Raw genomic sequence first — 23,706 nt, forward strand, 5'->3', positions numbered from 1 at the left:
CCAGCCCCCTCTACCTGGTCCCCAGGGTCCTCAAGAAAATTTCCTCTGCCTCAGCCGGGTCCCAGTAGCAAGCAAGTCTGTGGGAGGCTGCTTCCTGCTCAGGGCCATGCCTGATGGACGGGCCCATGGGCATGACTCCTGATTCTGCCCCTTGACCTCTCTGCCGGAGCTGCCCTACATCATGGCATCATCCCTTGGAGGACATCAAATGTGACACCCATCGTCTACATGATGATATTACACCTCACGTCATTATCACTGAGCTCTTAGCGAATGCCATAGGAATGCCCATCTTGAGCTGACGGTGCCTCGGGAGGGTAAGAGGGCCTTGGCATCCCTGCCTTAGGCCTGGACGTTGACAGAGTGAAAACAGGTAGAGGTAAGTCTACCCTCAAACGGGACAAGAGGGTCTGACCTCCTGGCGAAGAGGAATCGGGCCAGCCTGGAGAGAGCCTGAGAGCAAACGGTTTCCCAGGCCCTCCCTGAACAGGTGCTCCGGAAGCAGAACTCTGGGTGCCCACGTTGTTCACAGGCTGCGGGTGCAGGCAGCTGGGCTGACTCAGAAATGCCCAGTGCTACCGCAGCTCCCAGCAGCACCTGTTCCCAGAGCCTTCCCTTAGAGGGCCCTGCCCTGCTTCCAGAAGGAATGGAGCTAGAGACCCAGGAGGGCCAAGGCAGAAGGGAACGAATTGGTACATTTTCTAGAGCACAGAGGAGGTGCAGAAGCTCCCGGCACCGGAGCCTGGCTGAGCTCACCCACCTCTGGCCTTGCATCAGCTGCAGAGCTGGCTGGGAATTAGGCAGGAGGTTCCCTGGAGGGGAGCCTGGCCTTGCTTCTGCTCTCAGGCAGGGGCTGGCCCGGTGGAGCCGGCAAACCTGGGGCTCCCTGGGCTCTCCATTTCCAGGTCAGCCAGCTGCCCCAACTCCCAGCTTCCCAGGCAGCAGATGGCCTGTGTGCTCAAGGACAGGCACAGCTGAGGACCTTGTGAGGCCACCCCGGCTGGCCAAGGTCTCCTTGCTGGAAGACTTCCTAAAGCTGGTGGTGTCTCCCAGGTAGATTCGGGAACTCTGGAGCTGGCTCCTCTCTGGCCCCTGACATCACCACTTTAAAAATGACCCTCTACCAACAACAACAGGTGCTAGAGTTATGGGCAGGATGCGGATCATGGAGACTTCCAGGGCAGCCTTTATCTCACACTTATTATTCACCTCAGGGTTGAATGCAACAGGAGGTTCGCAGAGGGATTCCTGTTCTGTTGTTCTCCCCAGTGTTTGGGGTTTGTGGACTCCATGGGAACTGCTGGGCACCTGCTCTATCCCTGGATCCTTCTGGGGTCCACAGTACATGTGTGGCGGGGAGAGGAGTCTGTTCTAAGCGCAATGCCAGCTCCTCTTCAACTCCCCTCTTTCTGGAGCTTCTCAAAAGGGCATGCAGAGTTTCCGGGCACTCTGGGGGGCACCCATCAGCCCTCCTCACTCTCTAACCAGCGCTCTCTCTTGCCAGCCTCCTCCTGCTCCAAGCCCATGAGGGCTGCTGTCTGTGATATCCTGAGAGCTGAGCTGAGAGCAACAGGCAAAGGAAAGGACAGCTGGGGGGCCAGAGCAGAGAGGGCAGGCTGGGGGGAGGGACACAAGGGCTCACGGGGGCCTGGGTCATCCCTAATCTAGTGCTTCTGGCCTCTCCTGGACTCAATTTCCAAGTCTTCCTCACTTTCTCTCCGTCTCCAGACCTTACCCCCAGCTGAGGCATTGCTAGAGAAAAAAATGTACATCCCACTCCCAGCCATAGACTTCTCTCCCTTCCCTGGGCTTTCATCTCCTCATCGTTAACAAGAAGAGACAGGACAAGATGGCTCAGGTGCTGTGGGAGTCCATGATGGCATTCTTTTGCTAGAACTTTCTCTTTTAATGCAGACTCTGTCTTGGTGTTTGTTCTTAGGTTTGCTCCTGGTATCTGACCCTCCACCCTTCCAGGGTTTTATGGAGGCTGGGCTAATCCACTCATGATGTCAGGACAAACATTAGGCTATTCCAAACCTATACTTGCCTTTTATAAGCTGTATCCCCTGGGTTTTCGATTAATCCAAAGTGCACTGTGAAGGAGGTGTTTCTCTGCAAGGAGCACAGAAGACCAGCTCAGCCGAGAGGGTAAACATTATGGTGCTGAGCAGGGAGGGCTGGAGGGGATGAGGGGAGAAGTAGAGAAGGGGGCGGGGAAGAAGGGGGAAGCAGGCCAGGCTATGAGCGGCACAGTCCCAAGCAGCAAGCGATGAGCCCCGGGCCTGAAGATCTTGGGATATCAGGTTGGAAAGGCCCTTGGAGGTTACGTAAGCCGAGCACCCTGCTCCCCCATTCCATTTTAAAGATGAGGCCCAGCAAAATAATGTGGCCTAAAAGAAAGTATGATTGGATACCAAAAAAGGAGCACAAGCTTGATTTCCCTCTAAAAGTTCATCCTTTAAATGGAATAATTTTGCTTCAGGAAGCGCTCACTCTGCAGGTTGTGTTTTTCTCCTTTTTTTCCCTCACCAACTGTTGATGTCATCATCATGGTCCATGGGTGTTCTGAGGACCAGATTTGGAAACCACTGTCCTTCTCTTGGGAAGAGAAGTCCTTCTCTTCCCAACACCCCTCTCTCTCCTCAACCAGATTTGCAAAGTAAACAAAGGGGACATGTGGGTCCATTGAGATAAAAACCACTTTTAGGGACGCCTGGGTTGGCTCAGCTGGTTAAGCGGCTGCCTTCGGCTCAGGTCATGATCCCAGCGTCCTGGGATCGAATCCCGCATCGGGCTCCTTGCTCAGCCGGGAGCCTGCTTCTCCCTCTGCCTCTGCTTACCACTCTGTCTGCTTGTGCTCACTCTCACTCCTCTCTCTCTCTGACAAATAAATAAATAAAATCTTTAAAAAAAAAAACAAAACACTTTTAAAACAACCTCAGTATCCCCATAAGTGGCCACAGCAGCCATAAAGGGAGCAGGAACCTGTCGCTCATGTAGGGTGCAGGCAGAAACTCTGCCTCGGGGCTCTGGGCCAGGGCTGGGACTCAACTCCATGCCAAGCAGACTGCAGTAGGTAGGTAGGTAGGTAGGTAGCTGGCTGGCTCCTCTCCCATCTTTGGCACATGAAGAGGATCCTGGAGTATTGATTCTGGAAAGACCATGAGTGTGTTCCCCCTCCTAGGGGAGAAAACTGTTTTTCACATCCTCTGATTTGCGGGTCCTTAGAGATTAGGAGTGAAGGTGGGGAGGAGGAGACCTCCAGTAGGTGTGGAGGGGGAACAGGATGCTAGTTTGGTGCGTGACACATAATATGCACTCAGTAAACACTTGTGAATGATGTGTGGGCTGTGAGTTCATGGCCGACCTAGAGCCAGTCAGACAAATCTAAACTCTGGTTCTACCACTAAGGGCTCTATGCTTCAGAAAAACCCCCAATGTCCCCAGACTTCAACCACACAAGTGCCTGTGGCAGGCAAGGGTCATCTTGATGAATATCAGATGCCATACTCCTACTAGCTTAAACCAAAAAGGAAATTTCTAGCTCACATAGCTGGGAGGGGCACTACAACTAAAGCTGCGACATTGGCCCCGGACCCAGTGTCTCCAAGAGTCTTGCTCCTTGTTTTTGCCTGATTTTGCTGTTAGGCTCTGTCCCCATGGTAGGGAAGGTGGCCATTTGCAGCCCAAATTCAGGCTTGGAGAGATGGCTTCTTTCTCTGAACATCAATATATCCATCTTTTTTTTTTTTTTAAGATTTTATTTATTTACTTGACAGAGATCACAAGTAGGCAGAGAGACAGGCAGAGAGAGAGAGAGGAGGAAGCAGGCTCCCCACTGAACAGAGAGCCTGATTCGGGGCTCGATTCCAGGACCCTGAGATCATGACCTGAGCCGAAGGCAGAGGCTTAACCCACTGAGCCAACCAGGCGCCCCAGAACATCAATATATCCATCTCAGAGAAGGCTTTAATTGGGCCTGTCTTGGCTCTAGTCAGACCTAGGTCAGAGGCGGGTCCTATGGTTGGGGGAGCGGATGACATCACCAGAAGGACGGGACAGGAAAGCCAGGTGGGCAGACAAAACAATCATCACAGTACCTGCAATTCCTAAGGGCTGAGCACGCGCACACGCGCGTGTGTGTATGTGTGTACGGGGCTGTTAGGAAAGCCCAAGTCAGAAAGAGCCCCCGAAGAGCATACAAGTGGGACCAGAACCAAGCTTGGTCTATTCACAGGATTATCATTAGGTACCAATCATATGGCTCCACTCTATGTCAGACTCCACATTAGGCTAAGTACATGTTACATAAATCATTTCTCATTCTCACAGTAACCCTAAGAAGTAGATACTATTAGCCCCATTTAAAAAATAAAGAGAGGTTGCCAGAGGGGAGGTGGGTGGGAGGGAAGGGAACTGAGTGACAGGCACTAAGCAGGGCACTTGATGTAATGAGCACTGGGTGTTCTATGCAACCGATGAATCACTAAATTCTACTCCCGAAACTAATAATACACTACATGTTAGCTCAATTGAATTTAAATAGAGATTAAAAAAAAAAAAAAAAACTAAAGAGACCGACTTTAAGGACACACAGCCAGTGAGTAACTGAGTTGGCTTTAAATGTGGGTCCTTCAGACTCCAGAGCCCATATTTTTTGCCGAAGGTCAAGCAACTGCTTTAGAAACCAAAGCCAAAAGCTTGCTGAATGGTTGCAGGGAGCACACCATGAGCCCCAGCAGGTGTGGTCTTGCCAGGGACTTTCACGAACTTCCTGGCTGCGTACTTCCACCGCTCCCCATCCTGCAGGCCTATCCTGGCAAATGGAGAAAGGCAAACCACTGGTGGTAATACAGGGGCTTCTTCTGTATTGGCGTTTCTCCCAGACTTGATCTCCCAATTGCTGACCCTGCCTGGAATTTTCTAGAGTCTGGCCTTTTAGGTGAGAGGAAGTGGGGCTGGGGTGTTTGAGGGGACACTAACATGGCAAAAAAAAAAAAAAAAAAAGGATGTCATCTCTCATCTGAATCACAGAAATATCTGCAGCCCCTATTGTTCTCTCTGTCCCTGTGCTGCCTCTTCAACCCATTCAGCACATCACAGCTAGAGAGACCCTCCTCAAATACCATTTCTCCTGCACCCCCCCCCTCCCCTGAACCTCAATGGCTCCCCTTTGCCCACACTCATTATGGAGGCTTCCCAGGCTTCTCAGGACCTAGCTCCCCTCCCAAGTTCTCCAGCTTTCTCTTCTACCACTGCCCCTCACACTTAATGCAAAAGATTTGGAACAATAAGATAGCAAGGAACCACATGTGGCTATTTAAATTTAAATTAATTAAAATTAATTCAATTAGGGGTTCCTGGGTGGCTCAGTGGTTAGAGCCTCTGCCTTTGGCTCGGGTCATAATCTCAGTATCCTGGGATAGAGGCCATCGGGCTCTCTGCTCAGCAGGGAGCCTGCTTTCCCCCTCTCTCTGCCTGCCTCTCTGCCTACTTGTGATCTTGCTCTCTGTCAAATAAATAAATAAAATCTTTTTTAAAAATTAATTCAATTATAGTTAAAAATTCAGTTCCTCAGTCACACTAGTCACACCTCAAGTGCTCAGTAACCTCTGTGCTAGTGGCTACTATACTGGACAATGCAGATATAGAATGTTCCTATCACCACAGAAAGTTCTATTGAACTTTTACTAAGGAAGCTCTGATCAAGGAATGTTAATAACTTTAGAGGAATCCAGGTTGGATCTGACCTATTCAGTGACTTTTTTTTCTTTCTTTCTTTCCCTTTTTTAATTCAATGACTCTTTGAACAAATATTTGGCACCTATTGTATTCCAGGTCCTAAATACACAATAGTGGGCAGTGGTAGCTTGGTCCTTTCCTAGGAGTAAAAAGGCAATCGCTAAGAGGTATCCTAAGCACCTGAGCCCAGGTTTGGGGATCTGGGAAGGCTTCCTGGAACAGGGGACATCTAAGTGTAACCTGTAGGCTGAGGAGGGTACTAGCTAAACTGAGTGGCTCTTGAAACGAAGCTCTTTTGGGCCCTTGGTAGCCCTTATCACAGGCTATTCCCACTGCCTGGACTGTTCCTCCTCTCTTTTCCCTAAGGAGAGAAGGGCTGAGGCTAGTTCCTTAAAGTTAGTCCTCCAGCTGGGACCAAGCTGAGAGTGTCAGGCTGCTGGCTCAAGAGCTCTGTGCTGTGGCTTCTGCTCCCCTCACAGGCCAGCTAGCTTTGGGGCTAGGCAAATTCACCACTAGGAAAAGCAGGCCCTGAGTAGAGGGCTCGTCAAGGGAAGTGAAAGCTGAAAATCTGGTGGGAGATGGGAGAGTCTGATTGTACCCTGAGGCCAAGGTTGGGCTGGCCACCTTCTCCAGTCCTTAAGTTCCCACCTGAATCAGACTGGGGAAAGTGTAGAGGAGACAGGCCACACTCCCACATAGGGCCTCGAGGGAGCCAGGACTGGCTAACAGAGCCGAGGGAGGCTGTCCTGAGGTCTCCTAACCACCTGCTTCTGCGAGAGCCCCCAGCTGCTAATCCCCTTCCCACCTCACAGGCCGTGCCACCCTCACCTGCCCTGTGCCACCTGCCTCATGCTGCTCCCCTTCCCCGTGGCCTGGCCAGAAGGTACATCCCTGCTGGGACTTGAAAGCCATTGACCCGAATTCCCGCGAGTGCTTATCTGGGAGACAGACGCTAGCTAGGGCACTGTCCATCAGTGCCTCCTCCCCCTAGGATAATTGCGTAGGGACCTCTATCTCCACCACCATCACAGAAATAAAGGAAAGGGTGATCTGTCAGAGCCGGGAGCGCGGGGGCCAAACGCCAACGCCCCACCACCAGCCTAGCCCCGTATCGCACTTGCATCTCCCAGTGCCCGCCGCGACCCTCGCCCATCTCCCCGCGCTCCAGCCTGGGCCTCCGCACGATCCGATGCGGAGCCGCCCCGCCGGCCAGCGCCCGGGGTCCGTTGGGAGGCGGGGCCGGGGGCCCAGCTTGGGGTAGGGGGTCCCGCCCCTCGGTGCCAGCCCAAGCGCCAGGCGGCCGCAGAGCCGCCCTTTGTTTGGAGACGCTCGCGGCTTCTGCGCAGTCACGGTCACATGGCGCTTCCGGCACGGGGTGTTCCGGGCGCCGGGCCAGGGCTCGGGACGCTCCCGTCCCCGCGCGCGCGCGCGCGCGCGCACGCGCGCCGCCCCGCCAGCCGGCCAGCCCCCAACCCCCGCCCAGGCTCCCGGAGCGGGAGCTGTACCTTCCCGGGCGCGTCCCGCAGGCAGATCTGCTCCCTGACCGCTGGTATTCTCTAAGCCCCACCCTTGGGCCTTCCATAGCTTTTGGTCTTCGGACTGGCACGTCCAATACCCAGTTGCTTCCTGGGGTCCGCCTGTCTCCCCTACTCTAGCAACACCAAGTGAGCAAACTCGGGCTCATTCCTCGGTGGGGGACAAATACTTAAGGCCGTTCTCGTCATATATGGCGCGGCAGACAGTACCAAGCCTTTCACACCCTTACCCCATTCTGAGCCCCGAAAACACAAGCAAAAGCAAGCCACCCTCCACGGGACGTCTAAGGGTAAAAAACCCAATCAGGTACAGAAATGGGGCTGACCCTTCCTGCCCTGGCCACCGCTGCTCCACCACGCTCAGACCCGGTCTGCATCCTGGGACATTTAAGGACCTTGGAGCCTCATGGAGGCCACCTCTGCCTTGCCCAGCAGATTCCAGATTCATTCAACAAATATTTATTGAAAGCAGACTATGTACAGTGCAACCAAGCTGCCAGCCCTGTGCTAAGCCCCTAAGAGAATGTGAAAGGATTCCCTTTGTGTCCAAGCAGTGCCCCGGACAGGCCTCCCGAGGCTCAGCTTCCTGGAGGAGGCCTTTATCCAGAGCGGCTGGGAGGCCCTTGGGAACAGTACAGACCCAGCCATGCCTGGGGCCTGGGAGAGGGGGCTCTGCCTGACCCCTGCTTCCCAGCCTTGGATGTGCAGCAGGGAGGGGCACCTCCAAGCTCCAGGTGAAGCTGGTGTGGGGTCTCGGGGGTTCTTTCTGCTTCTGGGCAACCTTTCTGAAAGCCTTTCGGCCAGGTCTGCAGGGACTGCAACAAGAGAAGGGGAGGGCCTGGAGGGGTGGAGACGGGGGAGAGGCAAGAGGGACACAGCAAGGTGACTAGGGCAAAGAGCAAACTGTGGGGCCAGAGGCAGTTGCGTACAATCCACGCTGTGGTCAGGGTTTAGTCGGGAAGAGCAGGCAGGTGAGCTGACAGCGATGGCTGTATCTGTCCACAAGGGGCAGGGGGTGCTGTGTGTAGTGCTGGACCATGGCGACCACGGATGGAAACAGCTAGACAGGACGCAGGGCATCAGTGAGTCCCCGGAGCCTCATGCTGGGGAAGGGGCCTGTTGACATTTTTCTAAATCCTTTCCTTTCAGTTTGCCCCATGAAGTTCTACTGCCCTTTTGTGCCCTGTTCCAGGCCTCATGGAATTTTCTCGCCACAGCACCCACGGGCGTGCTGTTAGCCAGGCCAGGTAGAAATAACTCTGGGGCCTTCCTCTGCCCAGGCCTTCTAGCACGGAAACCTCAGCAAATGCAGGCACAAAGTCCAATCCTTGGCATGGACAGAGTCTAGATTACCCGGTGCTCAGTCTCCTCCTGGCTGGGGTCGTGGCAGGCACAAAAAACCCCCACCCCCACCTGGGGCCCTGGACAGACTGAGCCGTGCAGGAGGGGGTGTCTCCTTCTGAGAAGGACTTCAAGTCCCTGGCTTCTGTCATGTCCACCCAGTCCAGAAAAATGCCGTGTGTTTTCCCCTAGGCAAATGCACCTGGCTCTGCTGTGCCCTCTTGTCTGCTAGTCCCCATCCTCCTCCAGCACCCACCTCCTCGTTGTTCCTGCCCTGCCGGCCCAGGGCATAATGCCTCCCACCGTCCAGCTGCCGGATGGGAATATTGAAGACCCGGCCATGGAGAAGCACTGCCAGGGTGAGGGGCTGGGAGCTGTGAGGCTCTGAACTGGGGCGCACAGTGTAGGCGCCATCCTGTGGAGGAGACCCCATCTGTCAACCCCATCTCTCAACTAGCCTACCTGCAGCCTTGGCCCACAGATGGTCAGCAACCCACCTCCCACCCACCCTCCCATCTCCAGTTGCTCAGTCAGCCATAGCTCATGAGCAGAGAAGGGTTTCCGCAAAGGCCCAGGAAGGCTGCAGTTGCCCACCTTTTGGACTTGGAGCAGGGCACTCTCAACAGCATGGCGGTCACAGTTTCCTGAGTACCAGGGCTGACCCAGCAGGCTGCCGTCCTGTGCGTACACATACAGCCACTCAGAGATGTGCCAGGGCACTGGAGAGGGGCTGGGACACAGAGAACCCTGGGCTGTGTGGTTCTTTGTGTTCACATCTGCCTTCTCCAGACTGAGTCTGTGCCAGTAGAACCAAGATGTGTCTGTGCCTGCTGCCCAGCACAGGGCTACATGCCCACGTTCAATGTGTTCCTTGCGATAGCAGCCACCAGCTCAAGGCGGGTCCCTGTCTGCCTCCTCCCAGCCCTCTCCTAGCCCCACCTCACCTCAGCAGTGGAGGTGCTCCAGGTAGGTGCTCTAGAGGAAAAAGAAGATCTCCTTCCTGCTGGGAGAAGCAGATTACAGAGTTGAGGCTGGGAGGGGATTAGACAAAGAAGGCTTTGGGTCTGGCTGCAGAGGTGGGGGAGGTTAGAGGGCTGTGCACATAGGCCTGAAGCCCAAAACTGGACACTGAGTGCGTTACCCCTCCTCTCCAGGCCTCAGGCTTTGGTAGGACCTATCAGCTAGGCCATATGTGACCTTCAAATGAGGGGTGATCTTGAGGTACAGGCTGGGAGTTTCCTGCTTTGTCGAAGACCCTAGAAATTGCCCCCGTAGGATCCCTGTAGGCCTGCTCTCACCTGAAGTCAGAGCTGCAAGGATTCCCACAGCAAAGTGGGGCATGAGAGGTGGGCAGAGGGCTGGGGAGCAGACTTGGGGCTGCAGGCCTGTGGCTAGGGTGGGAGGCAGGACTGCCTAGGGTCCACACTAAAGGTGCCCGTACTCACCTTTAGAGGTGGCATTCGCTGCTCCCTGGGACACAGAAAGCCTGCTCAGAAGAGACTCAATTCTGTAATCCTATCCCCTGGGCCCAAAGTCTCTCCCTGAGCCTACCCCCAACCCCAGGTCACAGGTCCCCTGGCTAATAGCCTCTTACGTTCCGAGCTTCCTGGGGAGCTACAGTGGGCCTGCGGGGGGCAAGGTGGGGAAGAGAGCTTAGGTTTTACTTCCTTTAAGAGAAAGAGCCCAGGGAACCCAGAGATTGCGGGGTCAGAGATGGGGAAGCCAGAGTTGGCCATTTTGTGTGTGTGTGTGTGTGTGCACACACACACACACACACCCATACACCCAGCGGGCACTCACCTGGGCACCATTGATATCCTTGGCAGAGAGATTGGGGGCATCAGGACTTGGGAGCTCAGAGTCCTAGTCAAGGCTGGGACTGAAATAGGGAGGGCAGGCTGGGCTGAGCTGGGCACCAGGCAGGGGTACCCACGCTGACCAGAGAGGGGAGCAGATGCCTGCAGGGCCTGCTGCCTCTCAGCAGCCTGGGATCTCTGGGAGTCCTTCCAACCAGAGGGAGGGCTGTCCTGACACAAGAGCTGGGAAGCCCCATGCAGCCTTTGAGTAAGTGCCCCCCCCCCGCTATGCAGTGGGGGTTCAATCTGGACCAAAGGCCAAAGCATGGGTGTCCCTGTGAGTGTCTGAAGGCAAATGTGTATTGGTGGAACAGTGAGGGAAGACAAGGGAAGAACAGGAAGCCAGAATGTGTCCTGTTTTGAGCAGCCGAGGGCCCCAGGGCAGGAGGGACCTGGGACAGAGGGAGGTGTTCACCCGGACTGGACTCACATTCCACATAGACGTTATTATCAGGTTTCTTTGGAAGGCCTGGCACCTAAGGGTTTGACCCGCAAATGGGAGAGAGGGTGAATCCATCACCGGGGAGCCTTGGGGGGGCTACTTTGGGTATCTCCCTCCCCCCTCACAAGGTGGTGACTTTCTGAGAGCTAGCTAGAATGATTTCAGTTACTCCTTTGCCTGGGGGAGGAGCACCCACGAGCACCTTCCCCTTCAGAGGTACCTGTAGGCTCCAGCTCTCCTAAATGTGGGCATCCAGGAAGAGTGGCCTCTGGGAGGCCTCTGGGGGAGGCCTTCCCCAGTAGCGCCGGGTGGCACGGAGAGCTCGCTTACATCCTGACAGGGGCCCATGGCAAACAGGATGCCACTCTGCTCTGAGCCCTTTTCTTTGGTTTCAGGGATACTTCCTGGCTCTTCCAGGCCTGCTACCCCAGCCCTGCCAACTTCCTAGCCAGAACCCTGTGACGGGTGGGCAAGGGGGGCCACTCACCTCTCTGGCTGGTGTAACCAGCTCTGGAAGGAAAAAGAGAAACCAGCAGTCAGAAATACAGAGAGAAAGGAACTCAACGAAACTTAAGCTGGGAGAGTGGAGTGTCCTCGGACCTTATCTGAGGGCACCCCCCGAGCCAGCTTTGAAGCTCCAGGAGATAGCCACCTGAGTTCCAATCACCCCACTTCATAACCCCAGGGGTGCTGCCCAACTGAACCTCCCAAATGATTTGCCAGGCTTGCTCCAAATGACTTCGGGGTATTCCAAAAATCAAAATCACCCCCAAGCTCATGAAGGCTTACCAACCACTGAGCATAGAAAACACAAACTTTTGTGCCTCAGGTTAGCTGTTTGCCCTGAGGCAGGAGGAGACTGCCCCTCTTGAGCCATTTTCAGACAAAAACACAGGGCTGAGGTCCCTCACTATCCCGACCCCCCAGAGGTTCTGTGTTCACAGGCCTCGGGGCTCTTAGCATGGGCAGTTTCTGGACAGTGATAGCAATAATGACAAGGGCAGAATCAGAGACGGGCAGCCAAAGGGCCCCTTGGATGGGGGATGACACTCAGATGTGTTTCAACAGTGCAGGTCCTCTGGGCAGGTGAGGCTGCCCTTCAGAACTCCTCAGTCCAGAGTGTCCCTTGCCTGGCCCGGACACCACAGCAGATGCACAACCGGACCTGGGAGTCAGGGACTCTGCTGCTTTGTGATCTCAGGCAAAGCATTTCTGGGCTCCAGCCCTCAGTCTCCCCCTGGACTGCCTGCCTTAGCAGGGATGGGCAATCAGCAGGTTAAAAAAAAAAAAAAAAAAAAACCACGAGGACCCCCGGTGATTGCAGGGGGTAACCTGCAAAGTGACCAGGCAAAGCCTGAAACCAAGTCACAGGAGATCGGGTCTACCCTGAGGGGTGGGCAACCAGTGGGCCTCTGAAAAAGACAGGACATCCTCATTACCTTGCTTCCTGAGGGGGAAGGGCTGTCCCTGCTTCTTAGCCTCCTTCAGGCTCAGTACCGCCTTCAGCTGTGGGCACAAAGGGGCGGGGAGGAGGACTAGGGTTAGGGAGGAGGGGGAGGGGAACTGAGTCAGGGGGAGGGCAAGGATAGCGGGTAGGGAATGGGCCTTGAAACCACAGCAGCACAAGGACTCATGTGCAGAGGTGACTCTTTGCCTCGGTCCTGTGGCTCTTGCTTTGTTGTGAATCTCTCCCTGATTTTCTTTTTATTCCAGTAAAATCTATGATGAAAGCAGTAACTTGTGAGACCATAAGCTTCTCTCAGCCCAGCGGGCAGTGATGGCAGCAAAATGAAGGATTTCTCCACTGTCTAGGCAGGGAGGGGTCCGCAGGCTCTAGGGACTGGGGAGGAGAAGCCGAGCCAGCCCTGCCTTCTGGGCTCCGGCTCCAGAGGAAGGGTGAGTCCTGGGGGATGAGGACAGCCAGGGGCACAGCGCTGGGGGGGCCGGGTGGGGCAGGTGGGAGCAGCGAGGGCTGACAGGGTTCCTCTTCTAACACATTTATTTTTCAGGGACCTCTTTTTTTTTTTTTTTTTTTTTTTTAAGATTATTTATCTATGTATTTGACAGAGAGAGAACACAAGCCGGGGGAGTGGGAGAGGGAGAAGCAGGTTCCCCACCGAGCAGGGAACCCGATGCTGGCCTTGATCCCAGGACCCTGGGATCAAGACCTGAGCTGAAGGCAGGACCCTTAACAGCTGAGCCATCCAGGCACCCTCAGGGGCCTCTTGAATGCAAATATGGGGGAATCTTGCAAATGAGATGCCTCTTAGATTTACTCCCTGGGAAAGGGTAGCCGGGTCGGGTGGGTGGGGAAGGAGGGGCTTGGGGGAGGGTACTGTTCACCGTTGTGGCCTGGGGCTGCGGTGGTGGTGACTTGGATGCGCCCACGGGGCCAGCGTGATCTGGAAAAGGCCCCAGGCATCGTGGGTCGGTGGGTTCCTCCCACATAGGTTTCCAATTTTCCTCCCACCCCCCACCTAGCCTCTGTTTCCTCCCCTTATCCCCCTCACTGGCTTCCCCACAGCCCCGTCTCCATGGCAACTGGAGGCGGCCAGCTTTGCTGCCCCCACCTGGCCTCGTGGAGGAGCTCTGGGGGTGGGAGGCCAGCAGCAGCCAGGCTCTCCTGGCACCCCTATCCTTGCTCTGAGAAATGAGGGATCTCAGAGGAGGCCCCAGGGACCTTGTCGGGCCTCCTGCTCTCCCACTGTTGCCTTGGTTACCGTGCCCCTCCAGCCTCCTCTCCCCTTCCCACTCTTCCTCTTGCCTTTCTCCCTCCTCCCTCTGCCTTTCCTTCATCCTTCCCTCTCTCTGCCCAGCCCAGAAGCTTCCGCAGCTGCCGGCTGAGGCCTCCCCTTGCCGTCCCAGCACAGACAAAGGGAGAAGAGGCAAGGCCTGCGCCCTCCTTCCTCATGGGGACCTCTGTCCTGCCTGACCACCCAACCCCCTGCCTCAAATTCCCAGCCCTTACCCAAGTACACAGAGTCCTCCTCGGTGTCAGGAAGGTGGGCTGGGGCGAGACTGAACGGCAGAGCCTCACAGGGGGGCAGCTCATATTCATCTTCATCTTCTTCCTCCTCCCCCTGGGCTTTCCAGAAGGGACAGAAGAGGGGCAGTACCAGTGGTAGGCACTGTGGCCCACCTCCCTCCACCCCAGGCTCAGCACCTGCACTTACCTCAAATCTGCTGGTCCCCGGGGTGGGCCAAGGAGATGGGCTGGGGGCACCTTTGTTCCAGGCTGGGGAATCTGGACAGGGGACTGAGGAGACTGGCCTCACCTTCCAGCACCCCCCACCCCGCAGTGACTTCCTCTCTTTCCCCCATAGAATAAACCATCCGTGATTTTTCAATGGGCCTTTCAGGCTACTTCACTGGACTCAGAGGAGCTATTCATGACCAGTGTCCAACATGGCCGCAGGGCCAATGAAGTCGGTGTTTTGAAACCCAGGGGGCCACCGTCACTTACCTACATATCTGGGGGGTGGAACGGGTGGCTCCAACCTGCAATCAGACTCTAGTCAACTCTGCCCGAGGGGCCGGACCCTGCACCGCTCGCAGGACATTCACAGCCACGGCTATGTGAGTGGCGCCCCCTGGAGTTGTGCGCCAATAGCCTGGGACCCGGCCAGCAGGAAGAACAGTCTGGGGGTAGAGCTGGTGCCTGGTGGGTGCACAGCCGGATGAGCAGGTGCCCCAGTGAAGCCGGTGGGGCGGGAGCCCTAGTGCTCGCAGTGGCATGGAGGTGGGTGGATGGCCTCCCTGGGCAAGTAGGGCTGTGCCCAGGAAAAGCGGCGGCGAGGGAGAGACAAGAGAGGAGGCGGAGGAAAGAGAGGAGCCCGAGTACTCACTGGAGCTTGCTTCCCCTGAGCTTGTCCTGGAAAGAATCAGGGAGGGGGCATAAGTCAGTGCAGCCAGGATGCGTCTCCCTAGCAAGCATCCTGGGTCGCCAGGGGTGGCGGGTACATCTGTGCACCTGCTGCTGCCCCAGAACCAACTCTCACCATGGCTGGGCTGAAGGAGCTCTGATCCCTGGGAGCCCAGACTCTACCACAAATGGCCTGGGGACAGAGGTCCTATTATTCTCATCATTTGCATCTCACAAGCACCAGGAAGGTGGGTCTGCTGTGGCCTCTAACCTCAAACCCAGTTGCCCCATGAGGCTCCCATGAGCTTCCCCACATGGCCTCCCACAGCTGTGGTCCACGGTCTCCAGCCCCTCTGCCTCTCTGGAGGAAGGGCTCTCCCCTCTGCTCCAGGGCCTCAGGCCCACAAGGCCGGACCCGAGCTCAGAGGCTTCCTGGAAGCTCTCTGGTCGGTGCCCCCTCCTCCCAGAGGCTCCAACTCTCCCCATGGTCGGCCAACTCACAGAACAGAGGCCATTAAGGGGCAGATCCAGTTGAAAATGGGACACTGTCCTTGCACTTTTCTTTTCTTTTTTTTTTTTAATTTTTTATTTTTTATAAACATATATTTTTATCCCCAGGGGTACAGGTCTGTGAATCACCAGGTTTACACACTTCACAGCACTCACCAAAGCACATACCCTCCCCAATGTCCTTGCACTTTTCTTAAACACTTTCGCTTGCTGTCCTTTCCTGGTGAAAGGTCACCAATGATGAAAGAAGCGGAGGTTAGTGAAAAGCTCAGAAATACGCATGTGTATTTAGTTTGACAGCTTCCTTTCTGGATGGCTGTATTTATTCATGGAGTAAATATTTATTGAACATCCTCTCTATGCCAGATACTGTTCCAGGTGCTGAAGATGTTGTAGAAAATCCCAAAGAAGCATGCCTATTTCCTGTCGGACCCTCACAGTAGCCCCATGATGCAAACGCTAGTTTTATCCCCCTGTGAGGGAACTGAGCTTATTAGAGCGAACTCCTCACAGAATACCACAGATGCAGTGCCTTCGACAACAGAAATGACTTTTCTCACTGTTCTGGAGGCCAGAAGCTCACGATCAATGTGCCATTAGGATTCATTTCCGGGGAGAGGTCTCTTCCCGCTTGCAGACCGTCTCCTCCTCTCTGTGTCCTCTCCGTGTCCTCACATGGCCTAGACTCTCTGCAGTCCTGGAGAGAGACATCTCTCATCCCTTCTTAAAGGGACAACCAGTCTCATGGAATGAGACCTCCACCTTTATGACCTCATTTAACCTTAATGATCTCCCTAAAGAGCCTGTCTTCGAATCTAATCCCAGGGGTGTTAGGGCTTCACCATAGGCATAGAAGAAGGGCAAATGCAGCCCAGAGCTCAGAGGCTTTGAGGAACTGAGTGGCTTTCCCAAGGTCAGACAACTAGTAAGCATGGGAGGTGGGGTTCCACCCCAGGTTTGCCCAACCCAGAGTCTGTGCACCAACCTGGAGGTGCTCCTGTATCTCATCTAGGGTTGAGTCCCTACCCTCCTTTCCTGTCATGGAATTAGACACAGCAGGAAACATGCCTTCCTTAAGCCTGAAGGAGCCCATGACCTCCAGGTGTTGTTACTTTAACATCTGAGAAGTGTTGGGGGAAGGGCGTGGGGTCTGACTTTGTTAAAACCAGGGACTGAGGAAACACAGAGGAGGACCATGAACTAAGACCTTTCTAGTGCACCGTGACTTTCCTGTGTCTGTTATTTTGGTGATGTCTTGGCTGTTGGCAGAAAGGAGAAGTGAAAGCCAGGTGCTCACATCTTGGGAAGCCACATGGCTAGGACCCTAGAGAGGAAACCCCATGGTTGGAGCTGGCCACAGCCTTCAGAGAGGAAGACCAGATGAGTTCTGGGACCTGCGGGCCAATGGGCGCTTCGGAAGCTATGAAAAATCACTGGGGTGGCTTACCAGGGAACCCAAGTGGTACAGTGGAAAACACTGAGAAAACAAGAACAGAGAAACAATCCAGGCCTGGGTCAGGGACAGGAGGCTCCTCCCCAACCTCTACTCCCCATTTGACCTTTGTTCCACATTTGGACCATAATGCAGGGGGCAAGCTCCCTTACCAAAGGGACTTCCTATGGGACAGGGCCAGCAGGTCAAAGTCAGCTGGAGGCTGCTGCTCTAGAAGCCCAAACCAAGTGGGTTTCCAGTCAGCACTGCCCTTGCCCCGGCACCTCCCTCCTGTTCTGGGCTTTGCATAGGCAAATTCCAAGACCTGGGTGAGTGAAAGGGTCCCCCCCGGGGAACAGAGGATGGAATCATGCCATCTGGGTGGGGGCATGGGCCAGGACAGATCAGGGAGAAGGGGGTAGGATGGAAGGAAGCCTGCTTCATGGCTTTGTCTCACCCTGGCCGGCCTTCTGAGGGGTGTGGACTGTGCTTCTTACTAATTACACAGACTGATTTGTTGGACAACCTCTTTCTCCCCTGGCACAGGATAGTGCAGAAGCCTAGCTCTTCCCTCAGGATGAATTCCTAGAAGTGGAATTGCTGGAAGCTCACATTTTGGTTGCAAGTCTCCATGGTCTGGTAGCCCCCGAGCACCTGTTTTAAGGCCCTTTCCCAGCACTCGGTGATTCTCCACATTTGCTGGGCTTCAGGAGCTGATCTCCAATGGGAACAGACTGTAATCTGCAGGCCCAGGGTAGTCTAAATCCACCCAAAGCTCTCTAGGGCCGTGTCCCTCCTATTTGCATGATCACAAGCATCGCTGGAGAGCTTGTGAAAAGCCCTTGTTCCCAGATCTTCCCTGAGTTTTTTGTTTTTGTTTTTTGGGGGTTTTTTTTGAGAGAGAGAGAGAGATCATGTGCATACCCACGTGCACGTTAAGCATGGGGAGTGGCTGGCAGAGCGTTCCCTGAGATCTTAAGGACTGGCTACTCCAGGAGGGAATTGGGATTCTACATTATTATTTTAAAGATTTATTTCCTTGAGAGAGAGAGAGGACACACGTGTAAGCAGTGGGGAGGGACAGAGGGAGAGGGAGAGAAGTGGACTCTGAGCTTAGTGGGGAACCCAACGCAGGGCTTGATCTCATGACCCTTGAGATCATGACCCAAAACTAAGAGTGGGACACTTAACTGACTGAGCCATCTAGGTGCCCCAGGACTTTATATTATTTTTAACAAACATCCTTGGTCAATGTTATGATCAGCTTTGGGAAATGCTGCTCTACAGGAAACGGTCTGAGAACATGTGACTTCTAGGACATGTTTAGAATCCCATATGGACTTTTGCTCGTTCAGAACACAGTGGTCCCCAGCAGAGAAAGAATGTGACACAGACCTTGCTTTCAGGGGGCCCCTCCGAGTGATGGAGAGGGCACACCCGAGGAGATGTCCAATCTCTGCGTTTCGGTTTCCTCTTGTGTAAATGGAGATGTCTGTGGGCAGTCCTCTTGGCGGGGGAGCTTCTGAGGGTCAAATGAGGGGAGAGCCCAAGAAACACACAGCAGCCGCACAATAAATACCAGCTTTCCTGAGACCGTGGTGTGGTGCCTGATGAGGTTGTCCAGCAGACAGGGCAGGTGGTGGGATCCTTGGTGTGGCCAAGTGGGAAGCACTGTGAGGAGGAGGGCATGGTTCCTGAGGACCCGGAGGAGGAAGGTAAGCAGGCTGTGGCCTGAGGTCTCAGGGATGAGGGCAGGAGCCCTGAGATGGGGGTGACTGGACCCCCAGAGAATGGAAGGGGATGTGTGCCATTCCTTCTGACTGGGGAGCGTGTCCTGCACTGGGGGCATTCTCCATCTTCCAAATCCTAGATCCAGCCACAGGAGCCCCTTGAGGCCTTCCCAGCCTTCCTTGAAGCTGAGGTGCAAGCATTTGGCCAGCGACAGGCCCCCATGTCAAACTTTGTATCCAAAGCAGGCACCAAGAGGAACCCAGCCTGGGGAGGGGATGACAGCTGTGTCCTATTTCCAGAGTCTGGAGATTGAGAAGCTAGTGCCACTACCAGGGCCCAGGTTAGCGGTGCTGGCAAAGCGTGGTATCTGTGTGCAAAGGTGCCTCCACCGGGCCAGCTAGGCCGTGACCTTTGGGACATGATTCCTGGGAGTTTCTCTGGTCCTCCCAGAGCTACTATGAGCTACAGAATATTTTTAATACTTATTTTTCAGCCTAAACTAGCTAGGGTGGGCTTGTCTTACTTTCACTTGAGAACTCTAGAGTTGAAACTGCAGAAGTCCAAACAGTGAGGCCAGATGTGGGCGTCTCCTGGAAAGGTGAGACCGAGGCATGGGATGGCCTGAACATACAGGGCGGGAGAGGGGAGCCTTGCAAGTGGCAAACAATGTCCTATGAAGAGTCATAGAGATGGAGTCCTCAAGATATTTCTACCTGAGCAGGTGGAGCCTGAGGCCAGTGGAACTCTGAGGTTGGGTTAAAGCGAAGGTCAGGGACCCGCCCTCTCACTCCCTAAAAGTGATACAGAGCTTGGTGTGTAGTAGGTCTGTGTTTTTTTTTCTAGTTTCCCTCAGATTTCCCAAGGGTTAGGGTGGGGGCTGACGGTCGATGCCAGCTTTCTGGGTCTCCAGGGCAAAGAGCACGAGCCGCTAGCACCCTGCTTCTGCCCATGCTTGGCACGCCTCTGTCCCACACACCCTGCCCTTCCCTCTTCCGGAGCTTTGCTCATAGCAGAATTTGCCGTGTCACAGCTCTGCCTAAACCCGGGAGGGACGCCCCATGGCTCCTTGAAAGAAAGAGCCAAATGCTTCTTGTTGCCTTGTAAGGAGGTCAGGCCCCTATCTGCTCTTCCTGCCCCAGCCTCTCCACTTTCTCCACGGACTCACACTTGCCTTCTCTCTGACGTGACAACAGGAGGGGTATTGTCCCTCTGCATCCTGTTGACTGAAGGAAATTTCAGTTGGAAGAAATTTAAATCTTTACTGAGTCCTTAGAGAATAAAACCAAGGGAGGGCACTCTTCATGTAGAGCAAAACACAGTAAAAAAAGAAAAAGGACTCTTCTCTATGTATGTAATACTTCAAAAACATTTTACGCCCCCCCACCCTCCAGCGACTTTACTCAGCTCTGCAAGTGACAAGACTCTCTTCACAGATGGTGGAAGCACATTCCCCTTCCCCAGACACCAGCCCTCTCCCTTCCACCTGGGCCTGATAATGCAGATCACCACAGCTGCTTTAGCTACCTTTAAACTTGATCTGTTAGCCACTGCCCAGATTCTAGAAGGAGCACCTGGTTTTAGAGAACTGCGGAGATGTCCCAGGATTCGGGAAGCCTGGGGAAGGTGACCGGGGACAGAGTAGCTGCAAACATTTACAATGTTAGATGGCTTCCTTCATCCCTTTCTAGCCTCAAGCTAGAAAAGGAGCCCTTTTTAGATGTGCGGCTCGATCCCAGGACCCTGAGGTCATGACCCAAGCCAAAGGCAGAGGCTTTAACCCACTGAGCCACCCAGGTGGCCCAAGCAGGCTCCTTTTCTAGAGGTTACACACCTGCCATGCTTTTGCTAGAACACTCTGGCCCATCTCCTCCCTCCTCCTTCAGGCCACAGCTTCTGTGACCCTCAGGCGAGGTCCCAGACCAGGGCCAACTGTCTCTCCCCACAACACACTCTCTCTTGTGGCTCCCACCATCATTAAATCTAGGGCTTTACTTCAGAGCTAGACTGTGGACTCCCACTTGACTGTAAGCACTCTCCATGGGTAGTGACTGTGTCTGTTCAGTTCAAGGCCCAATTCCAAGTGCCCAGCCCAAAGCCTGGCACAGAGCCAGCTCTTAACAAATAGTTGTTGCTGCATATTCAAATATCCCTTGAAGCCTGCTTCTCTGTGTGCACCTACTAAATGCTAGGCATTGGCCTGGGCACCGGAAATACTGCACAGAATGGCAGAAAAAAATCCGTGCCCGCTGGAGCCTACATTCTACAAAGAAAGGTAACAAATAAATAAGAATTTTTAAAAAGCCTGCGTCTCTGCAAACATCTCTGGTGTCTTTCTTCTGAAAGGCTATAGGTTGTTCCTTTACTGCCCACTGGACATCAGGCACTAGGCCTAGGCTGAGCACAGTGTCCTACCTGCTAACAACTCTCTTCCCTGAATGCAGATGGATTACTGTGGAAATCTTCTCTGTGCCCTTACCCTACTGGGTCCTTTCCTCTATTTAACTTCCAGAGAGGGTGTGTGTGTGGTGGGGGCACCTATCCCCCTCCCCCTGTGCTCCAATCCCTCATTCCCCCACTCCCCCATCTCCCTGGACGGATGTAATATGGCCCAACTTAGGTTTCCCTCTTCAGCCCAAAGCCAGAGAGCCAGATATCTGCTATTCCCGTTGCTTGCTAGTTCCTCCCTCCTAGGACTGGTGAGCGGAGAGAGGTTATGGAAAACCAGCCAGGCCTTTTACCTCCCCCTTCGGAGAGACCAGGCACTGCCCCTAACGGATGTGTCACCATTCCACATCCTTCCTTTGATGGGCGTGGAGGGCTCTGAGATCACCCTCCTCGCCTTTACCGACGGAAAAATTGAGACTCAAGCAGGGATGGATGCTGGGCCTTGGGCCAAGGCCATCCAATCGTATCATAGGCCAGTACTAAGGCCCTCATTCCCCCATCCCGACCCTGTCGGCCACCGGGACCACAGCAGTCTTTCTACGGGAAAGGGCGACCCCTGGTGGTAAAGAGAAGCGTGTCGGCCTGTCCTCATCTCCAGGATGACAGGAAGGGGCGTGGCCTGCAGGACCACCGACAAAGGTTTACCACCTGCTAGTGATGCAAGGACCCTGCTTTGAAAATGGGCACAAATTTGTGAGGCCTATACAAATGAAAGATTTTAAAAATATGCACAAATAAGATGGAAAGTGTTATTAAAACGAGTTTCTGTTTATGAATTTGTTAAGTTTTTATTTTTTAGTGATCTTTACAACCATTGCTGGGCGAGAACCTACAACCCTCAAGATCAGGAGTCACATGCTCTACTAACTAAGCCAGCTAGGTGCCCCTTTGTTTATGATTTTAAATGACGGTTTTAACAAACTTTTATTTAAAACATTCATGTGTTGAGGATAACTCCATCCAGCACAGGTGCAGGTCCTTCCCAGTATAGACTGTGTATGGTTCTGAATTGCTCCCATTACCCTGAAGGGAAAGAACCCAAATTCTGGTGCACCTTATCCTTAGCCACATTCCCTGAAATGACCTAATTAACACTGCCCTGTGACTTTACCTGCATCCTGTCAGCTGGATCATCAGGAAGCAGGGATAGGCATTAAACAGCTTTTGGCACAACCCGGCCAAGTGACACAGGCTCTAACTGGTTCAAGAATCCAGTTCTCAGCCCTGGAATGCAGAATTCCCTGTTACAGGAGAGAATGGGCCTTTATTAGAGAGTCCAGGGCCTGGAGCAAAGCTGTCTCCAAGTTTCTATGGTATCTATCGCTCATCTCTTGGCACAGAGGACTATTCAACAAAAGGTTGATTGTCTCAACCAAAGTACTTGGAAAACCAAGAGTTTGAGAACGTCTCAGACAGAAATGGGTATGCTTAAAGACCACCTGACTAGTTAATATGACCCCCACTCCTGCTACCAAGGGAACCTGGGTGATTTACTTTGAATATCATTTCTGAATTTGTTTCTAACTGTACCAAAAATAAATGGAATATTTCTAGGAAACAGCTGGTCTCGACCTAAGTACAGAAGAATAAAATCTCACTGTATCACAGGGTCATGACTATACCGTCACAAACCAGGTATTTTCCTATCAACCTTGATGATCAGGGACACAGCAGTACATGATCAGACCAGAAAGTGTATAAGCTGAAAATAGGGTTGGAGACATAAAGTCCAATATATTGCTGGCCACTGTGGTGTCACTGCTCCCGATACAGGTGTAACCTGAATCCCCACTTGGGAGCCAGAAATCAGCTGAGAAGAAGCCTCTGGAGAGAGACTGTCCTGGTCCTGGAGGGTGGATGAAGTGGGGCCTCCCCACAGCTCATCTCACTGAGCAGACTGGACTGAGTTCCTGACTTGCATTTAAAGGATTGGGTAAGTCTCTTCTGTAACATCTCAGAGGATCCCTGAGTAATCTGGAAGTTAGACAAGAGTCTGGCGCTGTGAGCTGTGAGCAGAGCATTTTGAGACAGAGCATACTGAAGGAGAATGCCCAGTTTCTAACTTCCTGGCAGCCTCTCAGCCTTATCAGGGTCTGTCATGTAAAGTTGATGCCTGGGCGCAAGACGCTGACAGCGGTCCGACACTGTGGCCCGAACGCCCGCACACATATCCCAGGGGCTGAGAACCCAGGCCTTCTGCGAGCTTCTCAAGGAGACCTGCAGGCCATACAAGGACCCTAACAAGCTTAGTCCCGCCCCAGGGTCCCGGCTGCTCCTCCCTCCTGGGAAGAGGCGTTCGCTCCACGCTAAGGAGAAGAGGTCAGGGAGGAGTACTCTGCATCTTTCCACAGCGGAGGGGCCAAACCCCAAACAACCATCCCCTTTCCCCAGCAGCCCAGGCCGCGGTAGGGTGGGAGGCGGGCCAGGGCTCCGGTCCGCGGAAACGGAGGGCTCGGATCGGCGGCCCCGCAATCGAGCAGTGTGTGCAGGGGCGGGGAGCCCGGCTGGCGGGGAGAGAAGACCCTCTTCTCTGTATCAGGGAAGCCCCCATTCCGGGATGAGGGTCCCACCTCTCGCTACATTCTTCCGGTCCCGAGCGTCCCGGTCTCTGAGGCCCCGCCCCGCAACCCACTGCTTGCTGGGATTTGTAGTTCCTGGGGGCGGAGCTAGCACTGCCTGTGCGTGGGTGTGTCTGTATCCAGAGGTCCACTGTGGGGTCCCGGTCCTCGTGACCTCCTGCCCGAGGGCCTACTGGACCTGGGGTTGGCACTGAGGTCGCAGGCCACTGCTCCCGAGGACCCGTCCCGTGG

General features: G+C 54.2%; 1 protein-coding gene and 1 long non-coding RNA gene across 6 annotated transcripts; both read right to left on the reverse strand.

The window, feature by feature from the left end:
• Window positions 1-7,720: 7,720 nt before the first annotated feature.
• SH2D6 (SH2 domain containing 6) lies at window positions 7,721-15,020 on the reverse strand. 5 transcript variants are annotated; one of them, XM_082743504.1, is made up of 16 exons: window positions 14,915-15,020; window positions 14,762-14,787; window positions 14,380-14,414; window positions 14,090-14,172; window positions 13,885-13,996; window positions 13,260-13,318; window positions 12,356-12,422; window positions 11,404-11,426; window positions 10,905-10,950; window positions 10,419-10,497; window positions 10,213-10,243; window positions 10,064-10,088; window positions 9,563-9,621; window positions 9,213-9,296; window positions 8,875-9,033; window positions 7,721-8,337 (listed from the first exon to the last, which is right to left on the reverse strand). In XM_082743504.1, exons 1-16 carry the CDS (start codon window positions 14,915-14,917, stop codon window positions 8,221-8,223), a joined length of 1,008 nt encoding a protein of 335 aa, XP_082599630.1. In that variant the 5' UTR covers window positions 14,918-15,020; the 3' UTR covers window positions 7,721-8,220. The 5 variants fall into 5 exon arrangements, with proteins under 5 accessions (XP_082599630.1, XP_082599631.1, XP_082599632.1 ...); XM_082743505.1 differs by having other exon boundaries at window positions 9,563-9,618; window positions 14,915-14,963; XM_082743506.1 differs by lacking the exon at window positions 11,404-11,426 and having other exon boundaries at window positions 12,345-12,422; window positions 14,915-14,963.
• A 6,826-nt stretch (window positions 15,021-21,846) lies between these two features.
• On the reverse strand, window positions 21,847-23,514 carry LOC309870933. Its single transcript, XR_014314878.1, has 3 exons — window positions 23,467-23,514; window positions 22,008-22,137; window positions 21,847-21,919 (listed from the first exon to the last, which is right to left on the reverse strand). It is a non-coding gene; the product is annotated as an uncharacterized lncRNA (long non-coding RNA).
• Window positions 23,515-23,706: the final 192 nt, after the last annotated feature.

This window comes from Mustela nivalis, assembly GCF_964662115.1.
Source record: "Mustela nivalis genome assembly, chromosome: 8".
Lineage (NCBI taxonomy): Eukaryota > Metazoa > Chordata > Mammalia > Carnivora > Mustelidae > Mustela > Mustela nivalis.